Source organism: Gadus morhua, chromosome 4 (genome assembly GCF_902167405.1).
Source record: "Gadus morhua chromosome 4, gadMor3.0, whole genome shotgun sequence".
In the NCBI taxonomy this organism is placed as follows: Eukaryota; Metazoa; Chordata; class Actinopteri; order Gadiformes; family Gadidae; genus Gadus; species Gadus morhua.
In genome coordinates this window covers 41,349,705-41,364,443 of record NC_044051.1, presented here as the reverse complement: position 1 = coordinate 41,364,443, position 14,739 = coordinate 41,349,705, and the positions used below count along the sequence as shown (strand labels likewise).

Here is a 14,739-nt window from a genome sequence, read left to right as displayed (position 1 = left end):
CGCGCACGCACACAATGACATGCACACGCACACATGGGAATAGACTCACGCACACACGTGTACGCGCCGTGGACACATGCACACAAACGCACATGCAGACGTGCACTGATGCACATAGGCAAGGCAAGGCAACTTTATTTATATAGCACTTTTCATACACTCGAAGTGCTTCACATATAAACATTGTCATACAATAAAATAATAGATAAGTAAAAGAAAACATATGCAAAGAAATGGGTAAAATAGAAAGTTAAAAAGGCATTTTAGTATTAAAATAGAAAATAAAGGCAAAGTTAAAAAAAGCTTTTTAGAAAGTGCAATCTATTCAAGATTTAGCAGAAAGCTAAAGCAAACATAAAAGTCTTCAGTCTTGTTTTAAAGGTGCTCAGAGTTGGGGCAAGTCTTAAATCCTCAGGGAGTTTATTCCAGCTATTTGTTCCATAGTAACTAAATCCTGCTTTCCCATGTTTCGTGTTTACTCTGAGGATAATTAACAGATTGTTCTTCTCAGAGGATCTTAGTGGTCTAGAAGGCTGATGTAGTGGAAGCATATCAGTTAAATATTTTGGGCCTAAACCATGTAGGGATATACACACACGCGAACACGTACACACAGAAACACACACACACACACACACACACACACACACACAGAGAGAGAGAGAGAGAGAGAGAGAGAGAGAGAGAGAGAGAGAGAGAGAGAGAGAGAGAGAGAGAGAGAGAGAGAGAGAGAGAGAGAGAGAGAGAGAGAGAGAGAGAGAGAGAGAGAGAGAGAGAGAGAGAGAGAGAGAGAGAGAGAGAGGGAGGGGGGGGTCCGGCCACGAGTCGACCCGCTCCACCTCCTGAGCTAGACCAACTCTCTCCCTCTGTCCCTCTCCCTTCCCCCCCCCCCCCCCTCGCCCAGCCTGATGGAGCGCATGCTGGAGTGGGCGGTGGCGGACAACCGGGAGGCGGCGGCGGCGGCGCTGCCGCAGCACACGGAGAACGCGGTGCGGCTGCTGCACGCCGTGCAGGACTTCCTGCAGGCGGAGGGCCTGGTGAGCCCCGCGCTGTGGAGCGACAAGGTGCTGGAGGAGACGCTCACGCTCATGGACTGCCTGATGGTGTGGTACGCCTCGGGGGACCAGTGGCTCCGGCTGTCCCAGGTCGGGCTGCGGCTGCTGCTGGGCTTCATGGCCCAGGAGGACCCCCAGGTGAGCAGGGGGGGGGGGGGGCCGGGGGGGTACCGCACGGACACTAGTAGACAAACCTGGATGGTTGAGATGGTTATGTGCGGACGCGCACGGGAATATGATCGCACAAACGCACCAGCGTCGAATCACTCGGTCACACCTCTCTTGTTCTCTCGCTCGCTGCATCACTCTTTCTACCGTTCTTTTCTCTCTCTCTCTCTACACCTCTCTCTCTCTCTCTACACCTCTCTCTCTCTCTCTCTCTCTCTCTCTCTCTCTCTCTCTCTCTCTCTCTCTCTCTCTCTCTCTCTCTCTCTCTCTCTCTCTCTCTCTCTCTCTCTCTCTCTCTCTCTCTCTCTCTCTCTCTCTCTCTCTCTCTCTCTCTCTCTCTCTCTCTCTCTCTCTTTCCTCCCGTCAGCTCCCCTTTCTCTCTCTCTCTCTCATCAAGACGCGTCATACAATTCTCTCTCTCTCTCTCTCTCTCTCTCTCTCTCTCTCTCTCTCTCTACATCTCTCTCTCTCTCTCTACATCTCTCTCTACATCTCTCTCTCTCTCTCTCCACCAGGTGTGTGCCATGGCCACGGCCAAGCTCAACGGCATCCTGCAGACCAAGGTGGTGGCGAGCCAGGACGAGGCCTGCTACCTGCTGGGCAAGGTGGAGGGGATCCTACGGCGGGCGCTCTACTCGCAGGGCGGCGACGACGACGCCATCGTGACGGACACCTACTCCTTCCTGGTGCCGCTGATGCGCACGCTGCTGTCCAAGGTGCACCGGCTGCTCTACATGGAGCTGCACCTGCCCCAGCTGCCCGACACCAGCGGCGGGCCCACCTTCTTCGAGGACTTCCAGGCGTACTGCCGCTCGCCCGAGTGGCGCGTCTACCTCGACAAATACGTGAGTCCACCTCCGGGGCGCTTACCTCGATAAATACGGAAGTCCACCTCCGGGGCGCTTACCTTGATAAATACCTACGTCGCGACTCCGGCGTGTCTACCTCGACAAATACGGAAGTCGCGACTCCGGCGTGTCTACCTCGACAAATACGGAAGTCCACCTCCGGCGTGTCTACCTCGACAAGTACGGAAGTCGTAACTCTGGCGTGTCTACCCCGACAAATACGGAAGTCGTGACTCCGGCGTGTCTACCTCGACAAATACGGAAGTCGCGACTCCGGCGTGTCTACCTCGACAAATACGGAAGTCCACCTCCGGCGTGTCTACCTCGACAAGTACGGAAGTCGTAACTCTGGCGTGTCTACCCCGACAAATACGGAAGTCGTGACTCCGGCGTGTCTACCTCGACAAATACGGAAGTCGTGACTCCGGCGTGTCTACCCCGACAAATACGGAAGTCGTGACTCCGGCGTGTCTACCTCGACAAATACGGAAGTCGTGACTCCGGCGTGTCTACCCCGACAAATACGGAAGTCGTGACTCCGGCGTGTCTACCTCGACAAATACGGAAGTCGTGACTCCGGCGTGTCTACCTCGACAAATACGGAAGTCGTTACTCCGGCGTGTCTACCTCGCCAAATACGGAAATCGTGACTCCGGCGTGTCTACCTCGACAAATACGGAAGTCCAACTCTGGCAAGTTTACCTCAAAAAAGACGTAAATCCGACTAAAGGCTTTGAAGAAATACATTACGTGTCTCGTTTGTGCTTGACAAGAACAATGTACTTGCGCACGTTTATTCCGACAAATATCTCCCCACAATAATAGATTTACTGTAATAAATATATAAGGTTGCGTTGTTAAAATGTAAACTTTAATGCATTGACTAAATGAACGGTAACTATAGCAAAAACATTATGAACTTTTGTCAAATCGTAGACTTAATCGTAGACCACCTTGCAAGGTTAACTATCCAGTCATCCGCAAATGTTTTCAAGCAAACTGTCGTCCCGAGAACCGCTGGTCTAACGGCGTTTCCTCCCCAGATCATCCCGTACATGAAGCAGTACGAGATCGAGACCTTCAGCCAGGGCCACGAGACCATGGCGCTGTACTGGAAGGAATGCCACGAGGCCTACATGGTCAGCCTCCACCGGCGGGAGCGGGAGCGTGGAGAGAGCAAGATCCGCTTCCAGGTACTTATCAGGGACTTCATCAGAATGTATTGAACATAGTACACATTTTTTTAACAGACATGCGATTCACCACAAATTTGAAATATTTAAGAAAGGTAAAAAATATATAACAAAGATGAAATATACAAATAACAATATAAAGATAAAATGTACAGATAAATTATAATAGAAGTTGAGGAAAAAGGTATTGCAAAGTAGTGTTGTTTTTTTTGTAGTGCAAATTGGTACATTCAGGATGTTTTTTAAGACGCTTGTGAAATGAAATAGTGGCCCGGGAAAGAGTAGTCCTGGGCCCCCTGCTTGAGCTACTGTCCCCGGGACTCGCGGTGTGACGACGAGGATGAGGGATGTGTAACACTGTGCACTGGTGCCCCCTTTCGACCCCCCCCCCCCCCCCAGGAGCAGTTTGTGGAGCCCTTCTCGCGCCGCAGTCGCCAGGAGAACCTGCGCTACAACAGCATGCTGAAGCAGCAGCACAGCCAGACGGCCGCCGCCCTCCGCCAGTGGAAGGCGGCCCGGAGGGGGCACGTCTGTGAGAGAGGCCCCTGGGCCGACAGGTACCCAGCGTTTGTTTTAGCGTTATCTGTTTCCTCACTCGCAAAGTTTTGTAGATTACCCTAATAACGTAGCTAGGTAAACAATATAAGGTATGGATATCACCATATCATAAGCTTGCATCCATATACCCCCAAATTGATAGCTAGCTAGGTAGCTTGAAGGTAGCTAGCTTGGTAGCTTAATGGTAGCGAGCTAGTTAGCTTAATGGTAGCTAGCTCGGTAACTTTAAGGTAGCTAGCTAGGTAGCTTGAAGATAGCTATCTCGGTAACTTTAAGTTAGCTAGCTAGGCAGCTTGAAGGTAGCTAGCTAGGTAGCTTGAAGTTAGTTAGCTAGTTATCTTGAAGGTAGCTAGCTAGGTAGCTTGAAGCTAGGTAGCTTGAAGGTAGCTAGCTAGGTAGCTTGAAGGTAGCTAGCTCGGAGGGATTGTTTTAAACCTTCATTCCCTGGGGTCGCTAGGCAACAGGACGAGATGCACTGGCGGGTGTCCAGCGCCGAGAACTACTCGCGGATGAGGCTGAAGCTGGTCCGCAACTACAACTACGACCCGCACCGCGAGGCCAGCGCGCTGCGCGACAACCTGGGTAACTACCGGCCACCCCTGAGACCCTACGACCGAGTTGAGCCATCTTCTTACTCCCGACGATCAAAGAAAAACACTAGATCTGGGGGCGTGGTGTTTGACGTTAGCTATGAGGTTTCTCTATAACCAGAATGCCTTTGAGTTCAAGTTTCTGGAAAACGTTCTTCTCTTTGTCACTATTTATTTTAAGTTTGTGTTGAACCGGTTCTGGCCTTGAGACATATTCTGGCCTCTTAATCCTAATTTGTGGAGGGGTTGTTATTTTTTTCTATTTGTCTGTCTGGAACAAGTGAACCTCAAGCTATCGATGGCCCAGATGTTGCTTTTGAGGCCATTGCTCCAGACAACCTCTCCCTCCCCTTGTCCCGCTGTCACGCCCTCATTCTTTGTCAAGTTAATTCTGAACTCTTTCTGTCTGAACCTTTTCAATACATGTATTAACTTTGAAAGAAAAAAAGTTGAAAGGAAAATGTGTATTTGGCTAATGTTGGTATTAGAGTAAGAGCTCACTCTGCATATGCGAGAATATTAATGCGATGAAAGTTCAACTACTGAGGTTTATTAAACCTTTTCATGGCGGTTACCCACCTTAAACTGGATCACGATCCAGTCCACGTCGTGACCATTTGAGGCACCACTTTCATGCTTTATCTCTCACTTACTCACTCACTCTCTCACTCTCTCACCCCCCCCAGGCGTGCAGCAGCAGCGGGTGAACGCTGAGTCCCTGCTGCTGGAGGCGGTGAAGCAGGTGAAGGTGAGCGACCTGGAGGACGACATCTTGGACCTGCCTGAGGAGGACCCCGTTGCCGCCGCCGCCGCCGCCGGCAACAGCCAGCAGTCAGTCCCTCTCTTCTCTCGGCACACTAGGGTCACAACCAGGACACAGAGGTTCAACATTCAAAGGGCTTTGATGGAATCAGAAACGTGCATTTAAATTGCCTTTTAAAAGTACATTTACATTGCATCAAACATACATTTACATTGCCTTAAATGTACATTTACAAAGGTAAAGACGTACGTTTACATTGCCTAAAGTGTACATTTACATCGTCAAACTCCAAAAAGTGAACATACGCCACAAATGTTTATTTATAAGAATTGTATCTAATTAAAAACAATATATAAAATCTAAAAGTATGTCAAATTTGATAGTACAATGGAAATGTAAAGTGTATAGAACGTGATATACAGAAAGATGCTATTTGTTTAGGCTTCTGGAGGGATGTTGTGAGAGGTGTATGTGTGCACTAGCCTCCACTATGATCCCGCGTGTTTCTATGAACAAACCACGGACAAGTTGGACCGTTGATGGGATTTTTTCCCAATCGGAACCCTGTTCCCACTTCCAATCCAACTCGCCCTGGACGTATCGCCGTGGAAACAGAGTAAACATTGCAGACCCGTATGAATCAGTATTCGAGATATGACTGGTTCCTCTTCACCTCTATCAAATTGGCTGATATTTTAAAATATATATATTTGTTTGAGTTCTTTAACATTCTATATATTTTTTTTTAAAAATAGCCCTTTTCTCATTTAGTTTTTGTTTTAAAAAGCACTTATTTTGAGAGCCTCTACCCTAATTTCGTTGCACTTTGTGCAATGACAATAAAGAGAGCCCAAGATGGGGTAACGACCGTCCACCGTGTGTTCACCGTGTGTTCACCGTGTGTCCCAGGGCCGAGGCGGAGGAGGCGGGCCAGAAGGAGAAGCTGGTCCTGGGGGAGGACTGTGAGCTGGTGACGGTGGTGGACGTGGTGCCCGGGCGCCTGGAGCTCACCACGCAGCACATCTACTTCTACGACGGCAGCCAGGACAAAGAGGAGGGTGAGGAAGCTAACCGGCTAACGGGCAGCAATTTCCCGCTCTTTTTTCTTTTTTAGCTTGTTTTAGCGCAACGTGGTTTAGCATTGTTTATTATATATTCGGGAGCCTTCAAATGTAATCCAAAAAATTACACTACCCTTCACCGTCAAGATATTTGACCAATACATAATGAAAATGATATATTAACGAATGAAAATTGGAAAATTTGACTTCAAAGTAGATGAAATCCAAAACGCAACAGCATAATTCAAACAAAGCGTCTCCTGTTTATATTTTGCTTATATCTCATGTTAAACCACGGGTTGAAGTTATATCCAGCTCTTTTATACGAACCCTTCTTCCTTTAACTTTAATGGTTCTGCGCCTGATGTCGCTCCTGAAGGCGTGGGTTATGACTTCAAGTGGCCGCTGTCGTTGATCCGCGAGGTCCACCTGCGGCGGTACAACCTGCGCCGCTCGGCTCTGGAGATCTTCCTCATCGACCAGACCACCTACTTCCTCAACTTCAAGAAGGAGGTGAGCTACAGGAACCCCCTGTAGTTTAAAGAGAAAGCTCAATGGGGAAGGGAAAGTGCAGTAGCACACTCCACCACAGGGGGTTGCTGGGCTTTGGTTTGTAGCGTTGTGTCGCCCTTTAAAATCACACGGAACATGGTTGTGTGAAACCTGCAATTACTTTCTCCCAGCAACGACCAGTTCAGAAAGAAGTCGTTTCTGACACCATTGTGACATGCTGTTACGCTTGTAACTCACAATTATAATCCAAAATTCAAATACAAATTTAAATCATAAAGCAACGGAAGTTATGCTAGACTTTTACATTTTTGACCAAAACTATTTCTGACCCTTTTCTGTCACATCCCCAACACACACTAGACTTGCGTCGGTGTGTACATGTGTGCGTAACTGGTGGAGGGTGACCCCCGTGTGTGTGTGTGTGTGTGTTTCAGGCGCGGAACAAGGTGTACAGCCGCATGATGCTGCTGCGCTCGCTGGGCGTGCACGCCACCCGATCCCCCCAGGAGCTGCTCAAGGCCTCTGGGCTCACGCAGGTCAGAGGTCACCTGGACCGCCTGTATTCTCTCTCTGTCTGTCTCTCTCTCTCTGTCTGTCTCTCTCTCTCTGTCTGTCTCTCTCTCTCTCTGCCTCTCTCTCTCTCTCTCTCTCTCTCTCTCTCTCTCTCTCTCTCTCTCTCTCTCTCTCTCTCTCTCTCTCTCTCTCTCTCTCTCTCTCTCTCTCTCTCTCTCTCTCTCTCTCTCTCTCTCTCTCTCTCTCTCTCTGCCTCCCTCTCTCTGCCTCTCTCTCTCTCTCTGCCTCTCTCTCTCTCTCTCTCTGCCTCTCTCTCTCTGCCTCTCTCTCTCTCTCTCTGCCTGCCTCTCTCTCTCTCTCTCTCTCTCTCTCTCTCTCTCTCTCTCTCTCTCTCTCTCTCTCTCTCTCTCTCTCTCTCTGCCTCTGTCTCTGTCTCTGTCTCTGTCTCTGTCTCTGTCTCTCTCTCTCTCTCTGCCTCTCTAACAAGACCACCCTATTCTCCGTATTCAACGATGAACTCGCTCACACTTCCTGCCGTGCCTGAGCCGTGCTCTCTGTGTTTGCGGTGGTGCAGAAGTGGGTAAACCGGGAGATCTCCAACTTTGACTACCTGATCCAGCTCAACACCATCGCAGGCCGCACCTACAACAACCTGGCCCAGTACCCTGTGGTACGTCGCTCGCCACCGGCCCGTAGCACGCTCAAGCATCGAGTGGTATCACCATATATAAATCGAAAATGGACAGCGTTTTAAATCTCGATTTTTCAAAGAATTATTTTTGAGTTTGCAAAACACGTTGTGTTTATTCAGCATGTCTCTCCCAAAAGAACTTTGAAATTTTGCCTTAATGAAATACACAAAATGGTCAAAAATAAAATGTTCCAATCTAAAATGATATACAGATATGTATCCAGCTGTTCTGTCCTTTCTATAAAAGCTTAAAAAAAATATTAAAAAAATATTTAAAATAATCGAAAAACTCAATTATGTTAATTTTCTGACAGTTTGACGCTAGAATCGAAATCGCGATCAAAATTCGATTAATTGCCCAGCCCTAAGCAGCACTGCTCTGGCTGTTCTGTTGGTCGTTCACTACAGCCGGCCCTGTGGCGGGCCGGGGATTCCACTGTAGTTCTAATGATTTAATATTTAATGTACAATTACAATTGATTTGTAACAATAGATTAGTCTTACAGTACAGTTTTATTATTAATGTTTGAGTCATTGACCAGGGTGTGTGTGTGTGTGTGTGTGTGTGTGTGTGTGTGTGTGTGTGTGTGTGTGTGTGTGTGTGTGTGTGTGTGTGTGTGTGTGTGTGTGTGTGTGTGTGTGTGTGTGTGTGTGTGTTAGTTCCCCTGGATCCTGTCGGACTACACCTCTGAGGAGCTGGTCCTTGAGGACCCCCGTGTGTACCGGGACCTGTCCAAGCCCGTGGCGGTGCTCAACGAACGCAACGCCAAGGCCGTCCGGGAGAAGTAGGCTCCTCCCCCTCCTCGCCCCCTCACCCAAACACCACGCCACCCCCCCCCCCCCCCCCCGTCAGCGCACCACCCGCCTCATGACGGGAGCGTTCATCGGTTTGGTTCAGGAGTCGCAAAGTCTGACTTCTGAACCTAATGCTCAACTTTTACCGTTAAAATGATTGATGCCAATTTTATCATGACAATATTAGTTTTATAAATGCACATCGAGAAAACGGCAAGAATGAGTCGTTTGTGAAAGATAGATGACGGTAAATATATATATCATATATATTTCATTTATTTTGAATCGTTAAATGTCGGTCCAGGTCATGTCACCTCTGTAGACCTCTGACCCAGTTGACCTCTGACCTGTGACCCGTGACCCGTCCCCCAGGTACGAGAGCTTCGAGGACCCCACGGGCACCATCGACCGCTTCCACTACGGCACCCACTACTCCAACGCGGCGGGCGTCATGCACTACCTGATCCGCGTGGAGCCTTTCACCTCCCTGCACATCCAGCTGCAGAGTGGCCGGTGAGTGGGGGGGGGGGGGGGGGGCACAACCACCATTTATGTGTTTGTGTCGCATGCTTTTATTTAACCCACACATGCATGCGCATTGCTCACACAAATGCACTGGCGCACACGCGTGCACATGCAGCAATAAGGGGTGGAGAAGAGTAGGGGTTGTAGAGGGCAGAGGGTGTAGGTAAGATAAGCTTTATTCATCTCTGCAGAGAAATGTAGGTGTTCCAGCAGCCAGCATACATACATACACAACACATGTATGCATACATATCCCACCTTAACCAAACCATGCAACCCACAATACCTAGCCTAGGATAGAAAAAGTGGAATAGGTGGTCCATGTGCATAAGTAGAAGTAGCTGTTACTTAGATAACAGTACAAAATGTGTGCAAATAAACAAGAAGAGAAGAGCAGAATATTGAGATGAACTTGGTTTTTATAGCACCTTTCATAGTACCCGAGGTCGCTTGAAAGAAGAGCAGGAAGTAAAGAAAGAAAGAGGAGTAGGGGTGTAGAAGGGTAGGGTGGTGAGGTAGGCACACATCTGCAGACCTTGTCATTAAGGAGCAGGTAGGGGTTGTGGTATTTCGTTCAAGGATTCCTTCACACATTGGGGATGGAACCAGACCTTCTGTCTGTATAAATGTTTGTGGAAGCCCCCCTTGGCTCTCCTGAATGTGGTGTTTCTGCGGGGGCTCCAGGTTCGACTGCGCCGACCGTCAGTTCCACTCCATCCCGGCCACGTGGCAGGCCCTGATGGACAACCCCAACGACGTCAAGGAGCTCATCCCAGAGTTCTTCTACTTCCCAGAGTTCCTGGAGAACAAGAACGGTGAGGAGCCGGTTCATTCCCACGCCGGATCTGGTTCTTTGGCTTCTCTGCTGGATTAGTTACACCTTTCTCTCTTTCTCTTTCGTTCTTTCTTTCTTTTGACTCTTTCTCTTTGTCTGTTTCCTTGTTTATTTTCTTTGTTTGTTTCTCTTTTTTGTTTGTTTGTTTTTTTGCTTATCTTCTTTTCTTTTTGTACTTCTTTACTTACCTATTTCTTTACTTCATTCCCTTCTATCTTTCTTTCTTTCTTTCTTTCTTTCTTTCTTTCTTTCTTTCTTTCTTTCTTTCTTTCTTTCTTTCTTTCTTTCTTTCTTTCTTTCTTTCTTTCTTTCCTTCCTTCCTTCCTTCCTTCCTTCCTTCCTTCCTTCCTTCCTTCCTTCCTTCCTTCCTTCCTTCCTTCCTTCCTTCCTTCCTTCCTTCCTTCCTTCCTTCCTTCCTTCCTTCCTTCCTTCCTTCCTTCCTTCCTTCCCTCCCTCCCTCCCTCCCTCCCTCCCTCCCTCCCTCCCTCCCCTCCCCTCCCCTCCCCCCCTCCCCTCCTCCCTCCCTCCCTCCCTCCCTGTCCTGCCCGGCCCGGCCCTGCGGTCCCTCTGAGTGACTGAGGCGCTCCCCTTAGCGGGCTCCATAACAGACTGTGTTGTGTCCTGTGACCCCCCCTCCCAGCCTATGATCTGGGTCGGCTGCAGATCTCCAAGGAGAGGGTGGACCACGTGCTGCTGCCCAAGTGGGCCAAGTCTCCGGAGGACTTCATCTACAAGCACCGCAAGGCGCTGGTGAGGCCGCGGCTGAGGCACTGTGTGTCTGTGTGTGTGTGTGTGGGGGGGGGGGGGGGGGGGATTTCATTGGTTTCATTGGCTTCTACTTCATTCGTTTATTGAAGTAGTTATTTATTTATTGATGTATTTTTATTGATTTTTCCGAATTTTTTTCCGAAATCCATAAGGGAGCTTTGGCATGACAAAAAATATATAAATGAACTAATACAATTCATTGAACTCGCTGTCGGTACGATTTTAGAGCTAATAGTTTGAGTGTAGTTAGTTAGAAATGGCCCAGCCATCCGTCCGCTATTTGTGAATGAAGTGCAACTCTCGTATTACCTCTCTTTGCAACTCTCGACTCTTACCTCCAAAAGCAATACAAGAAGAAGTAATACTTATTGTATTCTAGCAACAGAAGTAATACACATTTATTATTCATGGGCTTTTATTTTGAAACACGTCGCTAAGGGGCTTGTCTCTGCAAACGTGTGGTCTGCGGCGAATTCCAAATCGATGGTCTCTCTCCACTGGAGCGTTGTACCGACACCTTTTGTCAGAAAACCACTCCCCATTTATAAGTGGTTAGCCACCTGGGGAGGGGGGGTGGGGGGTGGGGGGGTTAACCACTACCCTTCCGGAATAGAAACTCATTTCAATCAGCGGCTTCTCCCGCCGGGCCCAGACATCGCCTCGGAATCGGGGCTGAGATTGAATACGAACGCGTCCCCCGTGGGTGTGCTTGTGTGTGCCCCCGATCGCCGAGTCATTTATTGACGTCTTCGGTGGGCGACGTTATCCGCAGCAGCTTGCGCTTACTCCGGATGCTCAAGAGGTTTTGCCTGCAGACCGTTCAGACTACAGCACACCAAACCACGTCAAGACCGACGGACGGAGTGTGTGACACGAATTTGGCTTCATAGGTAGAGACAGAGAGGCCAGAGACAGACTTTATTTTAGTGAGTGTTTTTCACTGTGCAACCACTTAAACGACAACAATACAATAAATGTAAATGGATGCATTTAAACAGCGCTTTTCTAACCATTGGCCACCCAAAGCGCTTTACAATATTGCCTCACATTCACCATTCACGCACACATTCAGTCAGTCAGCCATGCAAGGCGACAGCCAGCTCGTCGGGAGCTAACAGTCAGGGTTAGGTGCCTTGCTCAAGGACACCTCGACACTCAGCTAGGAGGAGCCGGGGATCGAACCAACAACCTTCAGGTTACCAGCCCACCCGCTCTACCTCCTGAGCTACTGCCACCCCATAAATAATAAATAAAGATCGGATTGGATATTTCGATACGTTTATGTTTGTGTTGTCCTCCAGAGAGAAAATGCAATGCCACAGCTGTATGAAACGGACAACATGAATCACACACTGAGAACACGGCAACACATTAACACACACACACCGGCAGGTGTGTGTGTGTTAATGTGTTGCTGTGTTCTCGGTGTGTAATTCATAGTCTGTGTTTCGTGTCTGTGTGTGTGTGTGTGTGTGCTGATGTGTTCTTGGTGTGTGTGTATGTGTGTGCGTGTGTAAATGTGTGGCTGTTTTTCTCTTCCTACTTGTTATGGTTGTCTGCGCTTGTGCACGGGGGGTGGTCTTAACGTCTCCGCGTCCGTCCCTCCGGCCGGGCGGTCTCTCGGCAGGAGTCGGAGCACGTGTCGGCCCACCTGCACGAGTGGATCGACCTCATCTTCGGCCACAAGCAGAGGGGGCCCGCGGCCGTGGAGGCCCTCAACGTCTTCTACTACTGCACCTACGAGGGTACCCGCCTTTCACCTTCACTTTCACAACGTTATCGTCCCACCCGCCCGCAGTGTGTTCATCTCGGGACAGACTCGATCGAAGCCAAACAGTGGAAAAGGCGGGATGTTACCTGAAGTGTGTTGTGTGTGCTTGTGCTTGTTCGAACTGTGTGTGTGTGTGTGTGTGTGTGTGTGTGTGTGTGTGTGTGTGTGTGTGTGTGTGTGTGTGTGTGTGTGTCTCTCACTTCAGGGGCGGTCGACCTTGACGCCATCACGGACGAGAAGGAGCGAAAGGCGGTGGAGGGGATGATCAGCAACTTTGGACAGACCCCCTGTCAGCTGCTGAAGGTACACACGCACACGCACACACACGCACGTGCAGGCAAGCGCACACACACACACACACACGCCCATTCTTGTAACAAAAGCTGTACTGGAACGAATGATAATAATACACGATTTTCCCTAATAAAAAAGTGTGTGTGTGTGTGTGTGTGTGCGCAGGAACCCCACCCTGTGCGTCTCTCTCTGGAGGAGGCGGAGCGCAGGACGTCCCGCCTGGACAGCTGTCCTCTGACCGTCTTCAAACACCTGACTGAACTCAAGTCCTTCTTCATAGAGGTCTCTCTCTCTCTCTCTCTCTCTCTCTCTCTCTCTCTCTCTCTCTCTCTCTCTCTCTCGCTCTCGCTCTCGCTCTCTCTCTGCTATATGACTGCTATGAAATACATCTAAGATATTTATACCATTGCCTTGTGGATGCGACCAAGGCAAAGCCTGTTTTCAATAAATGTATGTAATCCTTGCATACATGAACCTAACCATAGCCCCTCCCTCCCTCCCCCCTCCCTCCCTCTCCCCCCTTCTTCTCTCCAGGGAATCAGTGACAACGTGCCACTGATCAAGGCGGTCGTACCAAAGAACCAATCACATTCCTTCATGACTCAGGGCAGCCCCGACATCATGGTGAGAACCACACACACACACACACACACACACACACACACACACACACACACACACACACACACACACACACACACACACGCATGTTGTCCTTTTATGCACAATTAAGCCATGGCCAGAAAACACAAAAACATGGAACAATTATGATGAAAACGTCTGGAATACACAAAGCGACACTATTTTAAAAAAAAAAGGCACAAGCGATAATAAATTGAATGAACAATATTTTTAAATCTCTCTCGCTGTCTCTCTCTCTGTCTCCGTGTCGGTCTCTGTCTGTCTCTGTCTCTGTCTCTGTCTCTGTCTCTGTGTCTCTGTCTCTGTCTCTCTCTCCCTCTCTCCCCCCCCCCCCCCCCCCCCCACCACCAGGTGACGGTGAGTCAGAACTGTCTGCTGGGCACCCACGGGTGGCTGCCCTACGACAAGAACATCTCCAACTACTTCACCTTCATCAAGGACCCCACCGTGGCGCATCCCAAGTGAGCACACACACACACACAGTGTTCCTTGATAAAAGCACTGCAGGGCCCGTTCGAAACGTAAGTGTCGTGAAAGTTATGGAATGATCAAACTATTATGAAAGTTTTATTAGGACAATTTATCAATTATTAGTACATTTATGAAATGATTAAACCAATGTGAAGGTGTTATTCGTGAAAGGAGGAAACTATTCCGAAGGCTCATGAAATGATGACACTATTATGAAAATGTCATTTATGAAATGGGGGAACCCTTTTGACAGTGTTAGTAATGAGTCCCCCCCCCCCCAGGACCCAGCGCGTGCTGGCGGGCCCCTTGGCCCCGGGCGTGGAGCTGGCGGCGGGCCTGTTCGTGGTGTCCCACGACGGCAGGCTGCTGTTCAGCGGGGGCCACTGGGACAACAGCCTGAGGGTCACCTCCCTGCTCAAGGGCAAGGCCGTGGGGCAGCACATCCGACACATGGGTACGCTGCCTTCAGCACGCACACGGACCGACGGACGGACCGACGGACGAGACCCCTTCAAATCCATGCAGACATACATATTCACATAGGATGTGCGCGACCTAACAAAAGTTTAGCTTAAAGTAGGGTTATTTCTGGTAAAAAATAAGCGTGTCTTATTTTTGTAAGAAGTATATAATTGTAAGGAGTATGTATCTGACACACATATTCGCTCGTGCTCTCGCTCTCTCC

The 14,739-nt window shown here is 49.1% G+C and overlaps 1 protein-coding gene across 2 annotated transcripts in view; it reads left to right on the top strand.

Annotated features, from left to right (window-relative positions):
- nbeal1 (neurobeachin-like 1) overlaps window positions 1-14,739 on the top strand; it is a 57,796-nt gene that overhangs the window by 34,725 nt on the left and 8,332 nt on the right. For both annotated transcript variants that reach the window (XM_030355596.1, XM_030355595.1), the window contains 20 exons: window positions 905-1,193; window positions 1,739-2,068; window positions 3,115-3,264; window positions 3,664-3,821; window positions 4,280-4,404; window positions 5,099-5,243; window positions 6,085-6,233; window positions 6,616-6,749; window positions 7,184-7,285; window positions 7,837-7,932; window positions 8,614-8,738; window positions 9,121-9,261; window positions 9,958-10,088; window positions 10,749-10,858; window positions 12,504-12,621; window positions 12,853-12,950; window positions 13,107-13,223; window positions 13,476-13,565; window positions 13,935-14,044; window positions 14,336-14,508. In XM_030355596.1, coding sequence (XP_030211456.1) covers window positions 905-1,193; window positions 1,739-2,068; window positions 3,115-3,264; window positions 3,664-3,821; window positions 4,280-4,404; window positions 5,099-5,243; window positions 6,085-6,233; window positions 6,616-6,749; window positions 7,184-7,285; window positions 7,837-7,932; window positions 8,614-8,738; window positions 9,121-9,261; window positions 9,958-10,088; window positions 10,749-10,858; window positions 12,504-12,621; window positions 12,853-12,950; window positions 13,107-13,223; window positions 13,476-13,565; window positions 13,935-14,044; window positions 14,336-14,508 — 2,891 coding nt within the window. The remainder of the gene's footprint in view (window positions 1-904; window positions 1,194-1,738; window positions 2,069-3,114; window positions 3,265-3,663; window positions 3,822-4,279; window positions 4,405-5,098; window positions 5,244-6,084; window positions 6,234-6,615; window positions 6,750-7,183; window positions 7,286-7,836; window positions 7,933-8,613; window positions 8,739-9,120; window positions 9,262-9,957; window positions 10,089-10,748; window positions 10,859-12,503; window positions 12,622-12,852; window positions 12,951-13,106; window positions 13,224-13,475; window positions 13,566-13,934; window positions 14,045-14,335; window positions 14,509-14,739) is intronic.